The sequence below is a fragment of the Podarcis raffonei genome, chromosome 12, assembly GCF_027172205.1.
Source record: "Podarcis raffonei isolate rPodRaf1 chromosome 12, rPodRaf1.pri, whole genome shotgun sequence".
NCBI classification, from domain to species: Eukaryota; Metazoa; Chordata; class Lepidosauria; order Squamata; family Lacertidae; genus Podarcis; species Podarcis raffonei.
Window position 1 is genome coordinate 50,000,795 of NC_070613.1, and position 12,428 is coordinate 50,013,222.

The 12,428-nt window shown below is 42.1% G+C and overlaps 1 protein-coding gene across 2 annotated transcripts in view; it reads right to left on the bottom strand.

The window, feature by feature from the left end:
* Positions 1-6,422: 6,422 nt before the first annotated feature.
* GLB1 (galactosidase beta 1) overlaps positions 6,423-12,428 on the bottom strand; it is a 36,319-nt gene continuing 30,313 nt past the window's right edge. For both annotated transcript variants that reach the window (XM_053410395.1, XM_053410394.1), the window contains 2 exons: positions 9,062-9,286; positions 6,423-6,924 (listed from right to left, as the gene is read on the bottom strand). In XM_053410395.1, the coding sequence (XP_053266370.1) occupies positions 6,664-6,924; positions 9,062-9,286 (486 nt within the window). In that variant the 3' untranslated portion in view covers positions 6,423-6,663. The remainder of the gene's footprint in view (positions 6,925-9,061; positions 9,287-12,428) is intronic.

Below are 12,428 nucleotides of genomic sequence, written 5' to 3' on the forward strand. Positions count from 1 at the left end.
CTGCTCTTCGTCTTCCATGCTAGGGGAGAGGACCTCAAAGCGATTGTGTGTTTCTAAACAATCAGAGCGAACCCTGGGCCTCCTACTTCTTTGAGTCACGTTTCTCCATATATCTGGCTCCTGTGTTGGTGAACTAGCCTCCTTCTCAGGGGAGTCCCCTGTCTCCTCCTTGGTGGAAAAGAGCTCCAGCTCTCTAATTCTTTGGAGCGTAGCTACACGTTTATAATCTAAGCATTTTGTTTGTTATTCAATCTGGAGTTTATTTTCATCAGGCATAGGCAAACTCCTGCCCTCCAGATGTTTGAGACTACAATTCCCATCATCCCTGTCCACTGGTCCTGTTAGCTAGGGATGATGGAAATTGTAGTCCTAATCTGGAGGGCCGGAGTTTGCCTATGCCTGATTTTCATTATTTGAAATTTGGATACAGATGGGCTAGAAAGCTAAATTACAACTATGTACTTTCAGTTGCCATGAATCAACGTATACTGGTTTTCAGTAAAACTTCATTGTAATGTCTGTGTACTGGGGAAAGTCAATGAACACTATTCAGAGCTTGTTTATTTAAAATAACACATAGGGCCAGTTTTGCTGTAGGATTTGCTGTATGCTCATATCATTAACAATGATGAACAGATATTGGCAACACTAAAGCATTACAAGCAGCTTTCAGAGAAACCTTCCTGTTATTGAATTAACCTATAGCTAGTTTGGGAGGAAGCAACATTTTGTACCTTACCAAGAAATCATTTTCATGGTGGTGTCAGGAGTAGGATTCCTTGTACATGTCTCATGAACGTAGTAGAAACAAGGTTTTGAATGACTAGTTCTTGGGCAAAGTTCTTGAGTGCGTGGTCAGTGTCTTTCTTGGATGAAACTGATTTTCTAGATCCATTTCACGCTTTAGGCTTGGCTTTGACATGGAAACTGCCTATATGGTGGCTTTCTTGAGAGAGCCAGGAGATGTGTGTCCCTATTAATTTTCCTTGTTCTCCCAATGGCTTCCAATACCATTGACCATTGTATTCTTCTGGAGTAGCTGTCCAAGTTGGGTGTTGACAGTACAGCTTAGCCATAGTTCCAGTCCAACTTGGATGATCGTCTTCAGAGAAACTGCGCCTGAGGAGTGTTATTCAGCCCTCAAGAGCCTTCAGTATGGAGTGCCCCAGTGTTTTATTTTATCTCCCATGCTGTTTAACATCGACCATACATGACAACTATGAGTGGAGTTGTTGTTGTTGTTAACAAATGTCAGCATTGTTTTTTCTCCAATCAAGCATATCAGTTTTGCCTCCAATAGCTTCAAAAACCATTTCTCCATACTGAACAATAAATCTTTCCATCTTTGTCCACAGAATAGTCTCTCTGTCATGATCATACGTCGAGACACTATTCCACAGTTCTTTTCTTGTTATGCATTCATTAATTTGCCCTAGTTCCGTATCTTCTGATCCCATTTCCTGTTGTATTTGCCGTGGCTTTCCATCTTGATTTTGTGGGGGAAATCCCTACCATTTACACTTCTTCCATTCTTTTTTTCCAAGAAAAGAGCCAGAGGTTTGATAACTTTCCCCTCTAAATTCACTCCAAATTGTACACAGAGTCCTTTCTCTCTCAACTCTATCTCTGCCAGCTCAGGATACCACATCATCGCTCCATCAATGGCTTCATTCCACTCCTCCCACATCACAAGTCAATTTCTCTAATACTCCACCCTGTCCAATTTACTTCCACACCTCCTCTCACCAACCAGCTCCTCTCACTCTATTGCTCTCCAAAGGTCTCTCCCAGACAGTTAACTGACCAACTGATAGGAACTTCCAGCCTATCAGATTCAAATTTGCCTGATCCAAGCCCCGCCTATTAGATCTTAAAGCAGTCCTGCTCTCTCTTTCCCTTCCAGAACCTGCCACCTAAACAGACCTGTAACTATTGTAACAATACAGGTAGATCTCATCTTATGCTAGCATTAGGTTCCTGGCTATCAAGCATATAGGCATAATTGTGGAAAGCTTGGATAACCCTTGGAAAGGTCCCACGTGACCCCCCCCACACACACACACCTGTCCAAAGCTAGTGCTTAGCGGGCTTTGCCCCCCATGCAAGGTGGAGAGCTTTTAAAGGCCCTTGCTTTGCTTGCCAGGCTCTGGGAACATCGCATAAGGGTTTCTCACAAGATCTCAGACAGTCCTTCTTGTGGGTTTTCCCTGCTTTCTCGCCCCTTTTTAAATTTTCCTGCAATCCACATAAAGCTGTGATCACGTGTGTAAAACCGGCGTAAAATGAAATCTACCTGGGCTTTTTTCCTCCCAGTTGGAACTCGCTGGAACTCAGTTCCAGCACCTCTCAGGTGGGCGCCACTGGCATTAGAGAACAAGGGAGGTGTTCACGGTGAGTTCTGGCACCTCTTTTTCTAGAAAAATAGCACTGGTGAAGTTACTAATGTCCCTCTATCCCACTGATTTCTTCTTTTCTGCAGTTCCACAAAGAAGCTAATGGTGCAACACAGAATGGTTGTACATGAAACTCTTTGTAGCCAGATTATTTTTTTTAAAAAAAGGTACCACATGGGAGTATTTATGGCATGTACCGCTCCACTGCTGAGGTCTACTCTAATGCTGACAAAGAGAATGGATTTCTAGCTCTGTGTAGCAAATTTGCCTTCAGACAAATAAGGTTATTCTAGGGTTATTGTGAACCCACCCAGCTTCACTGAAAATGGAACTTTTCCCTGTGCAGTATTCAAATACAGGGGTGGGGATGTACGCATGAGTTGGCAGCCTCACAAGCTTGTCTACAGCTGCTACAATAACCGAGGAACCTGATTAGGACTTGCAATCCTACTCCCCACTTATCTAGGAGTAAACCACACTGAATTAAAAAGGATTTACTTCTGAGTAGAAAGGGTTAGGTTCACACTGTTATGTCTCTAGTTTAGCTTGGAAAGACCACGCAGGCAATATTCTAGCCAGTTGCTCGGTTCATTAAAAGTGATTCTGTCCATCAGGATTCTGGACACACAGTAAGAATCAAAGGCAGCAATGATGCTCAGTTTTCCTTCCATTGTATATCCAGGAAAGAGGGAGGAAAAAAGACTTCTGTAGTTGTTTCCTTTGTCAATTATAGCACTTGTCTAGGGTTGATAACATTACCCTAGCTGTTGGGGAAGGTGCATGTGCATTCTTAACTGATTTAAGCGACCGTTTTTCTGGGACATGGTATGTCCATCTCTGTTATTGGAAAATAAACTCTGCATAGTAAGGAATAACAGAAATGGCTTTAGGCTTCTTAAAAGTGCAGTGCTGTGTCCTCACTTTACGCAGCCTGATTCTGATAGATAGATAGATGATAGATAGATAGATAGATAGATAGATAGATAGATAGATAGATAAAAACCCACAGCATTATTAATAGGGGGTGGTTGGAAATCATTCTGTCGAAAGCCACCACAATTTATGTTGCCGTTTTGGATAAATTCAAACCAGAAGACTAGAAACTCTTACGAAAATATTTTATTGTCGCAGTGTTGATCTACTATTATTATGCAAAGACTCGCCTTATAAAAGCCAGAAAAGCCAACAGCTGTTACAGTAATTTAAAAAAACAACAGTGCAAAAGATAGACAGTTTCCATGATTATGGACAATACAAATTCCTGCAGCAATGATGATTAGGCACTTTGATATTATCCGGACAGAAACAGAGGTTGTTTCCATACCAGAGCCCTTTAGCACTGCTAAGGCACTGCAAAAATGGAGCCATCTTTACCGTCCAGCAAGGAGCTAAGCAAATGTATAGGCTGGCAAGAAAGGGAATGTCCCCTTGTCTCGGAAATCCTGGTATGAATTGGAAAAAGCATCTTCCAGGAATGTGCAGTTATCATAACAACCACTCAAGTTTCCTATGAATCCACCTGGGTAGTTACACAAACAACAATATGTTGGCCATGCAATGCTTGTCTGCTAAGGGCCATGGTTCACATTATGACTACAGGAGATTATGCTATGCCGTCCTCTAATGTCTAAAAAGAAAAGAAAAGAAAATGTATTGTCTAAATGGTAAATGAGGCACACAATCAGCTTCAGAATAAGATCCAAGAACTGGACCCTATACTGGAGTTGGTTTCATGTGTACTTAATTTTTTTTGGGGGGGGGGATTTGAACTTGAAAGGCCACAGAGGAGCACTGCTGTGTGGAACAGTAACTAATACCTCAGTTGCAGCACATGACAGATAGATAACATATGGAGCGACTTATTCTGGAAACAGGGAAACAGGTGTCTAGATAAGGGTATTATTTCACAGTCAGGCAATAAGGCAGTCTGGAACCACCTAAAATAAACCCCAATTTACACATGACTGTATCCAATATGCTTACTGGATGCACAGTCTCATATACTACTCACTTAAATACTAATGAATACTAAACTTTCAAAACAAAGTTCAAAACTTCAAATTGGCACAGCATTGTACTCTGAAACTAGATGAGGGGCCATCAATCTTTTTGGATCAGTGCGCTCTGGGCGCCAGTCAAAAAATGGCTCCCACTCAACATGGCCACTGTGGGAAGCATGACATAATACAACATGAGGCAGAGCAGTCATGGCAAAGTTTTCCCCATAATTCTACTTCCATATTGGAAAATGTGTAGCCTGGCTTTATTTATTTATTAAAGTTATACACCTGAGGATCGCAGGGCGGTTTACAATGTAAAAACACAAAAATGCATACCATTGTAACAAACAAAAACAACAACCCCCTCGCAGTTCAAAAGGCTGTAGATTTAATTAGCCAAAGGCTGGGAGAAGAGAAATGCTTTTGCTAGCACCTAGAGATATGTAACGAAGGTGCCAGGTGAGCCTCTCTGGGGAGGGCATTCCACAAGCAGGGAGCCACCACAGAAAAGGCCCATCCTCGTGTTGCTGCCCTCCAGACGTATATGATGAATTTCTGCCTGCCATACAGCTGTTAAAGGCGCAAGAACTCTGTTTTCACCCAATGCTAACCCTAAACCAAATCAACACGAGATAATATCACCAAGGCAACTATCTGTAAACAAACAATAAACATTCATAAAAATGGCAAAAGTAGTTTCTTTCCCAAATCAGTTTTCTCTTAAACAACAGCAAACACAGTAGATGGACTCTTTATTACTGTGTTTGCAATTGCTCAAGATAAAATCTATTTCGGAAAGAGAAGAAATGAGCACTGAACCACTGACATATTACAAGTGAACTCTTTATTTACGGCGATTGCTATTGTTTCAGATAAAACTGATTTGGGAAAGAAACCACTTTCACCATTTTTATGGACCTTTATTGTTTCTTTACAGATAGTTGCCTTGGTGATATTATATTGCATCGATTGCAGTAGTCATTGTATCACCACCCTGTTCATTCCTTTATCGTTAAACCCTAAACCAAAGCCTAGGCTGTCCCATTAAATATTGAGCTACTTTTGCATAGACATGGATACCACTGTAGTGTAAGTTTACTATACAGTGAATCCCTAAGGAGTGCCTGCTCTTTAGTTCCTGCATAGCAAGTGACGCAAAAAGTTTTCACGTTCACATTTTGGGGTGAGGGGGATGCTTTAACATCCACATTTATTCGGTGGTGATATTTGCAGAAAATAACTTCTAGGGATTGGTGTCAGAAAAAAAATCCACCACAGGAATGATGCAGCCTAGTTGCTCAGGAAAACAGGAGGGGAAATGGCAGAGATGCTAAGCACGAGAAAATAAAGACATAAGCAGGAAAAGTACATCAAAGCAGAGGAGAAAACAGCAGCTCTTTAGGACTCCAGAGATTCCTATAACCTGACATCCAAACAACTCATTATCACAGCTCTGACTTCACACAGTGGAAGTGAGGCAGGCTTATTTCACAGAAGGGGGACCTTCACATTTTGCTTCATGAGTTTTGTTCTAGGAGGGCTACAGAATTAATTTTTTTAAAAAACAAAATCTTGGGGTCTGGGGTGCCAATGAAAGCTATTCCAAGTTCTATGAAAGCTATTCCAAATATTATAAATATTCCAAAATATTTATAATATTTTCAATTTTGGAAGTGGGGCCCAAACTTTGTGGCAGGAGTAAAAAAAAAAAAAGATGCTGAAATTTGGGTGATTAAAACCAGCTTCTGCCCAAATGTTGAAGCCCGACACCTATGAAATGCCAAGTGTTTCTTATGCATATTCTTTCAAATGTGGAAAAATTGGTAAAAATATTAATTGTAACCCTAAACAAAATGGTGGTCAAAGGAGCCCTTAAAATGTTTTGTTCACTTTCATGTAGTAAAAGTCGTTCAGCGTTTCACAACTTCCATTAAGTTATGAATCTAAGCATTAGTGGTCTGACTGCAAAGTCAATAGGTAAAATTGCAGCACCCCAAATTTCATAAGGAAAAAAGATCTGATTCTGATACATGTTCAACAATTTATTAAACAAACTGATCGCCTGTTTGTTTGTTGAAACCCTTTGGCATGCATAGGGATGATTTTTTTTGTTGCAGATAAAAAAGGCATTATTTTCACTTTCAAAATAGTGAATTAAATTTGACACTTTCCACTGATTTTAAAAACACTGATTTCCACCCCCCACAACCAATAGCATTGGAAATGAAGGATCTGCAGAATAAACTAAGTAAAGAGGCATTCTAATACAATCATATATGGTTCGGCCATAAATCTTTAGTGAACAGTTTCTCGGTACTGCTTTCATAGTGAAGAGTTGCATTGAGAACGGGTTTGTCTACAAACTCTACAAAACACTTCTGAGCGCCACATGGAGACTTCTCCAACTCCAGAACTGTAATGTTGTTTAGAAAGGATGAAACAAGGATGTTGCTTGGAACAAACAGTGTTAGTTGAGGTCCACGGGTTGGCCAATAGCGTCCTAAGTTAAAGCCATTGATCCAGATTTGTCCCTGCAAAGAAACAAACCATTAGAAGAAACTGACTCCGGAAATCTGGCAAACCTGACATCCTTAACTGAGAATTCAGTGCTGTCTTTAAAAATTCATTTTGCACTGCACTGACACAAGTGTGGCATTAAAAGGGCTCTGCTATAATGAATGCTAGCAGAATAGCTTTGTCCATTCCATCTTTAGGCATCAGTATTCAAGCCTGCAGCATAACCGCCTCAGGCCAAAAATTAGGTAAAATGCGAAGTGGGGAGGAAATATGGAGTCATGCTTGGCATGGTCTAAAAATGTATCCCACTGATGAAGTTATGCTACACATCTACCTCTGCAAAATGCACTCACTTTTATTTTCCAAAACCACTCTGCCCAAACATTTAATTTGTACATTTTAAGAGCCCGAGTTGTTAGGTGTGTAGCTCTGGGCTGAGATAATTATCAGTTACTTTCCACAAGGTGTGAATGGGTTTCAGCCTCAGAAACATCCTTATCAAAAGCATCTCTGGCTGTGGTTTGCTTTGCCAAGGCTTAAAATGAACCACTCTCTCTTCTGCAGGAAGAGGTTTTCTGAGGAAAATATTTAGCAGCGCCAGTTTTTTATTTCTGTATTCAAGGCTAAAGTATGCTGCATTCTGTGCTATGCATTCGGCACACGCCGCTACCGAAAAAGCAAAAATAAAAACCACAGCTACACAAGTCATAAGAATAGCCAGTCTGCCTGTAAAAGAAAAACAACACAGCCATTTAAAAGCCAATCTACCTGCAGGAGAAAAATTATTTAAAGCTCAAGTTTTTTACCAGATCGGCAGTAACGGAAGCTGCCATCCCTTGTCAGGACTGCACTTTATAGCGTTGGTACAGCATTTTACACGGCGGACCCAAAATTTTGTGGCCCTCACCTGTGTATGGAAAAGCGGCAGCCCAGGACCTCTCCCACAAATCTAAGGGGCCCTGGGAGGTACATTTAGGAGGAGGACATCTCTAATAAGAATTTGTTCTCGTTTATAGGAATTAATAAGTTAAGCCCTGTGAACCTTTTGTAAATTGTTGGTTTCAGATAATTACACTGACAGGGATCAATTGTGGGAATGAGATTACAGGGAACCAAGCAAAGGGTCTTCTCAGTAGAAACTTCCTCCCATCAGATGTCAAGGAAATAAACAACTCTCTGAGTTTTAAAAGACATCTGAAAGCAGCCCTGTACAGGGAAGTTTTTTATGTTTGATGTCTTATGGTGCTTTAATTTGTTGGAAGCCGCCCTGAGTGGCTGGGGCAACCCAGCCAGATGTCCAGCACATGAATAAAGTTGTTGTTGTTGTTGTTGTTGTTGTTGTTGTTGTTAAAAAACAAGTTTTCCCAACTGGAGGAAAAGGCCTCTTGCCTTAGATGTTCATTTTGTGTTGCTTTTATATCTAGCTGCAGGGAGTGGGGGTGAAGGTTGGCACTGCTTTTAATAATGACAATGCCTAAAATTAGGGGGCAGGGAGTGTGGAATTACAATACAGTGGCACCTTGGTTCTCAAACTTAATTCATTCCAGTTCGACTCCTGAGACATCGAAAACCAAGGTGTGGCTTCCGATTGGCTGCAGGAGCTTCCTGAACTAAAGCAGAAGCCGCGTCAGATGTTCAGCTTCTGAAAAGCATTTGAAAACCGGAACACTTACTTCCAGGTTTTCAGTGTTTGGGAGCTGATTTGTTCATCAACTAAGCCATTCCCAAACCAAGGTATGACTGTAACTTTAAACAATCCCCTTTGCCCAATTTTCGGCATCATTAGCTGCGGCCAACTACAACCACGGCACAGGCACTTCCGCAGCTATCCCACCCTGAATGTCTGGCTTTGGGGACCCCCTTGGCAAGGGGGGAGGAGGTGGGGAGCCTCACTTCAAGGCAGATAGGAAGACGGGCCAAAGAAAGCCAGACAAGGCAATTGGAGAGCCGGGAGGGATGCCCCTTTGCCACACCTGAAGCAGTCACTCCAGTTTGCCCAATGGAAGGTCTGGCCCTGATCAACTCTGTCAACAAACTCTGGCTCAAAGCCTCTGGCTGTATCTTTTAAGAACTTTTCATTAAGTAACAGGGCCTTGAAGTTAGCAACCACATTTACTGAACTTTTCGTGAAAGAAAGGGAGGGAAAAGTACCTTTGTCCACCCAGGAAATGCAATATACGTATCCTGAGGTAAGTCAGGGATTCCACTAGGAATAGAAAAACTGCCAGTGTAAAAAGAAGGTTCTTCATTGCTCGATCCGTTTCCACCAGACCTCTCGTTCTTAAGACCCTGGCTCACGGCTGTGTCTATGTCCAGGGGGTATATCTCCCAGTCGGCAAGTGTCTCATTGCCCAGAGTTAAATTCGAAACCAAGCCCTGCAAACAGATTGGTCATAAATACAATCAGAGAGGGGAAAGCAGAAATGAGCCTTTAAAAAGATTCTCGCTGTTGTTAGTGTTGGCTATAAAATAACATTTAAAAAGGAGAAATTACTTCATTCAATAAAAGGTTGTCTTGTTTTAATCGGCCTTACATTGTGCTGTTTCTGTTTTATTTTTTTGTACTTCATGAGGGGTTTCTAAACTGGGAACTCAAATTATACACTAAAAAGCAGAAACAACCATCCTAGGGAACCTTTAGAACAAACTACAAGTTACTTCAATTTTGCAGTGTGCTTACAAAGTTATTTTGCAGCTAATTATTGCTATTCTTCAGAACTTTACAGGTCTGAATGCTGTCATCAGCTAAAAGCACTACACAACCAGTGAAATTCTATACATGTTTACTGAAAAGCTAGTCCCAGCAATGAATTCCAGGGTTTGCTCCAGGAAACAGATGTAGAATCTAAGAAGTAACACTGTCTATCCAAAAGCTGTGTCAGACCAAACACTCTCTTGCTAATGCTAATACAGGTTTGTCACATAAGCAGATCTTCCTCTTTTCTGCCATTCAACAAGAATTGCAACAAAACACCTCTTTTTGCCATTCAACAAAACGCCAGGGCTATATTTCATCAACCTTTCTCAAACTTGTAGCAACTTCATTTCACTTTTAAGAGCAAATTAAACCAGAAGTCAGTATCACAAACTCAGAAGCTGCATTATTTGAATAGCAAATACAGGTGTCAAGATGAAGATTTGAAAGTGACCTGCTCGAAGATCTAAAAAGAGAAGAACCAAGTTCTAAAGCTCTCAGCTCTGCACCTGAGAACTTCCTTTCTGAGGCTCCATTTTTAGAGATGTTTTGCAAGATAAAATTTATCTAGGATTTGATCTCACCTTTAAACATGATGATACATAATTCTTCACATGCACAAGTTTCCACATCCTGTATGCAAGTTTTAGACACTAAAGAACTTCTATTTAAACCTCTTTAAAAAACTATAATAGATTGAAAAGGTTTTTCCACTGCAACACATTGTAACATCATAGGGGGGTTTCTCAAATGAAGCACCAAAGGTAACTTCCAGATGCAAAAGAATTCACCTTTGATGGCGTGTAGAAGAGGGAATGTATCAGGCACAGGAAACCTGTCCTCTTTTGCATTTGACTGCCCCACTCCCCTTCATTGAACTAAAGACCAGTTCAGATATTTTGATCTTCTGCATCAGACCCCTCTGGCATATGGGTTCTTAAAGAGAAACCACAGTGCGAGACAGGCTTTACATAAGGGACGCAGGTGACGCTGTGGTCTAAACCACTGAGCCTCTTGCGCTTGCCGGTCAGAAGGTTGGCAGTTCGAAACCCCATGATGGGGTGAGCTCCTGTTGCTCTGTCTCAGCTCCTGCCAACCTAGCAGTTCAAAAGCACACCAGTGCAAGTAGTTAAAGAGGTATCGCTGTGGCGGGAAGGTAAACAGTGTTTCCGTGTGCTCTGGTTTCCGTCACGGTGTCCCGTTGCACCAGAAGCGGTTTAGTCACGCTGGCCACATGACCTGGAAAGCTGTCTGTGGACAAACACTGGCTCCCTTGGCCTGAAAGCGAGATGAGCACCACAACCCCATAGTCGCCTTTGGCTGGACTTGACCGTTCAGGGGTCCTCTACCTTTTTACCTTCCACAAGGGAAGTGGAATCTGTGGTGGCTTCAAAGGACCATCGGTAATCCTGGCTGGGGATGTTCGACTGCAACATCACCTGGAGGGCCACAGGTTCCCATCCCTGCTTTACACCAGGGTTTCCCAAACTTGGGTCTCCAGCTGTTTTTGGACTGCAACTCCCATCATTCCTAGCTAGCAGCACCAGTCTTTGGGGAGGATGGGAATTTTGGTCCAAAAGCAGCTGGAGACCCAAGTTTGGGAAACCCTGCTCTATAGAATTAAACTGGTGATGTTGTTGTTGTTGTTTAGTCGTTTAGTTGTGTCCGACTCTTCATGACCCCATGGACCAGAGCATGCCAGGCACTCCTGTCTTCCACTGCCTCCCGCAGTTTGGTCAAACTCATGCTGGTAGCTTCGAGAACACTGTCCCACCATCTCGTCCTCTGTTGTCTCCTTCTCCTTGTGCCCTCCACCTTTCCCAACATCAGGGTCTTTTCCAGGGAATCTTCTCTTCTCATGAGGTGGCCAAAGTATTGGTGCCTCAGCTTCAGGATCTGTCCTTCCAGTGAGCACTCAGGGCTGATTTCTTTCAGAATGGATAGGTTTGATCTTCTTGCAGTCCATGGGACTCTCAAGAGTCTCCTCCAGCACCATAATTCAAAAGCATCAATTCTTCAGCGATCAGCCTTCTTTATGGTCCAGCTCTCATTTCCATACATCACTACTGGGAAAACCATAGCTTTAACTATATAGGCCTTTGTTGGCAAGGTGATGTATCTGCTTTTTAAGATGCTGTCTAGGTTTGTCATTGCTTTTTGGGGGGAAATGCTGCCACAATTACAGATTGGGCTAATGGCCGCTGCAGGCTACATACATGTACAGTCAATCCACACAGAGGTTTTGTGGTTTCATGTTTTGATTATAATGTAACCTGGGTTTTTTATTGTGGTATTTTTCTAACCTGCCCTGGAACTGTTGGATGAAGGGTGGACTATAGGTGTAAGTAATAAACCACAAAACAAACAAAGGCAGCCTTCACACACATTTACAGCTCTCACATGTCTCAATAACCCATAAACTGTTCCCCAGTATGAATGAGCAGCACTTCTTCTGTGCTCCCATTGCTGAGCTGGAAGCAACACACTATGAACCCTGGGCTTAATGTGGCAAGCCAACCAGCATTTGTGGTTCCTTTCTTCCAAATAAGCCATGATTTACCAATCAGACCTTGGCTCAAAGCAGGGATGAACAAAATGAGGACCATTCAGCAGTATGCACCAGCAGGCTACTTGCTCGTGGCAAAGCAGACAGTGTCACATATGCGAGAGATCACATGCGGAAAATAAGCACGTGTGAGCTGACGCTAAGAGGAATCCTTGAGGCAGCTTGCTCTTAGGCGGTCTTCAAATCAACATGGGTTCATAATGTTCCCTAAAGAGTGGCATTAAGGAGCCCAGAGGTAGAAAATTATTCTGCAGCGA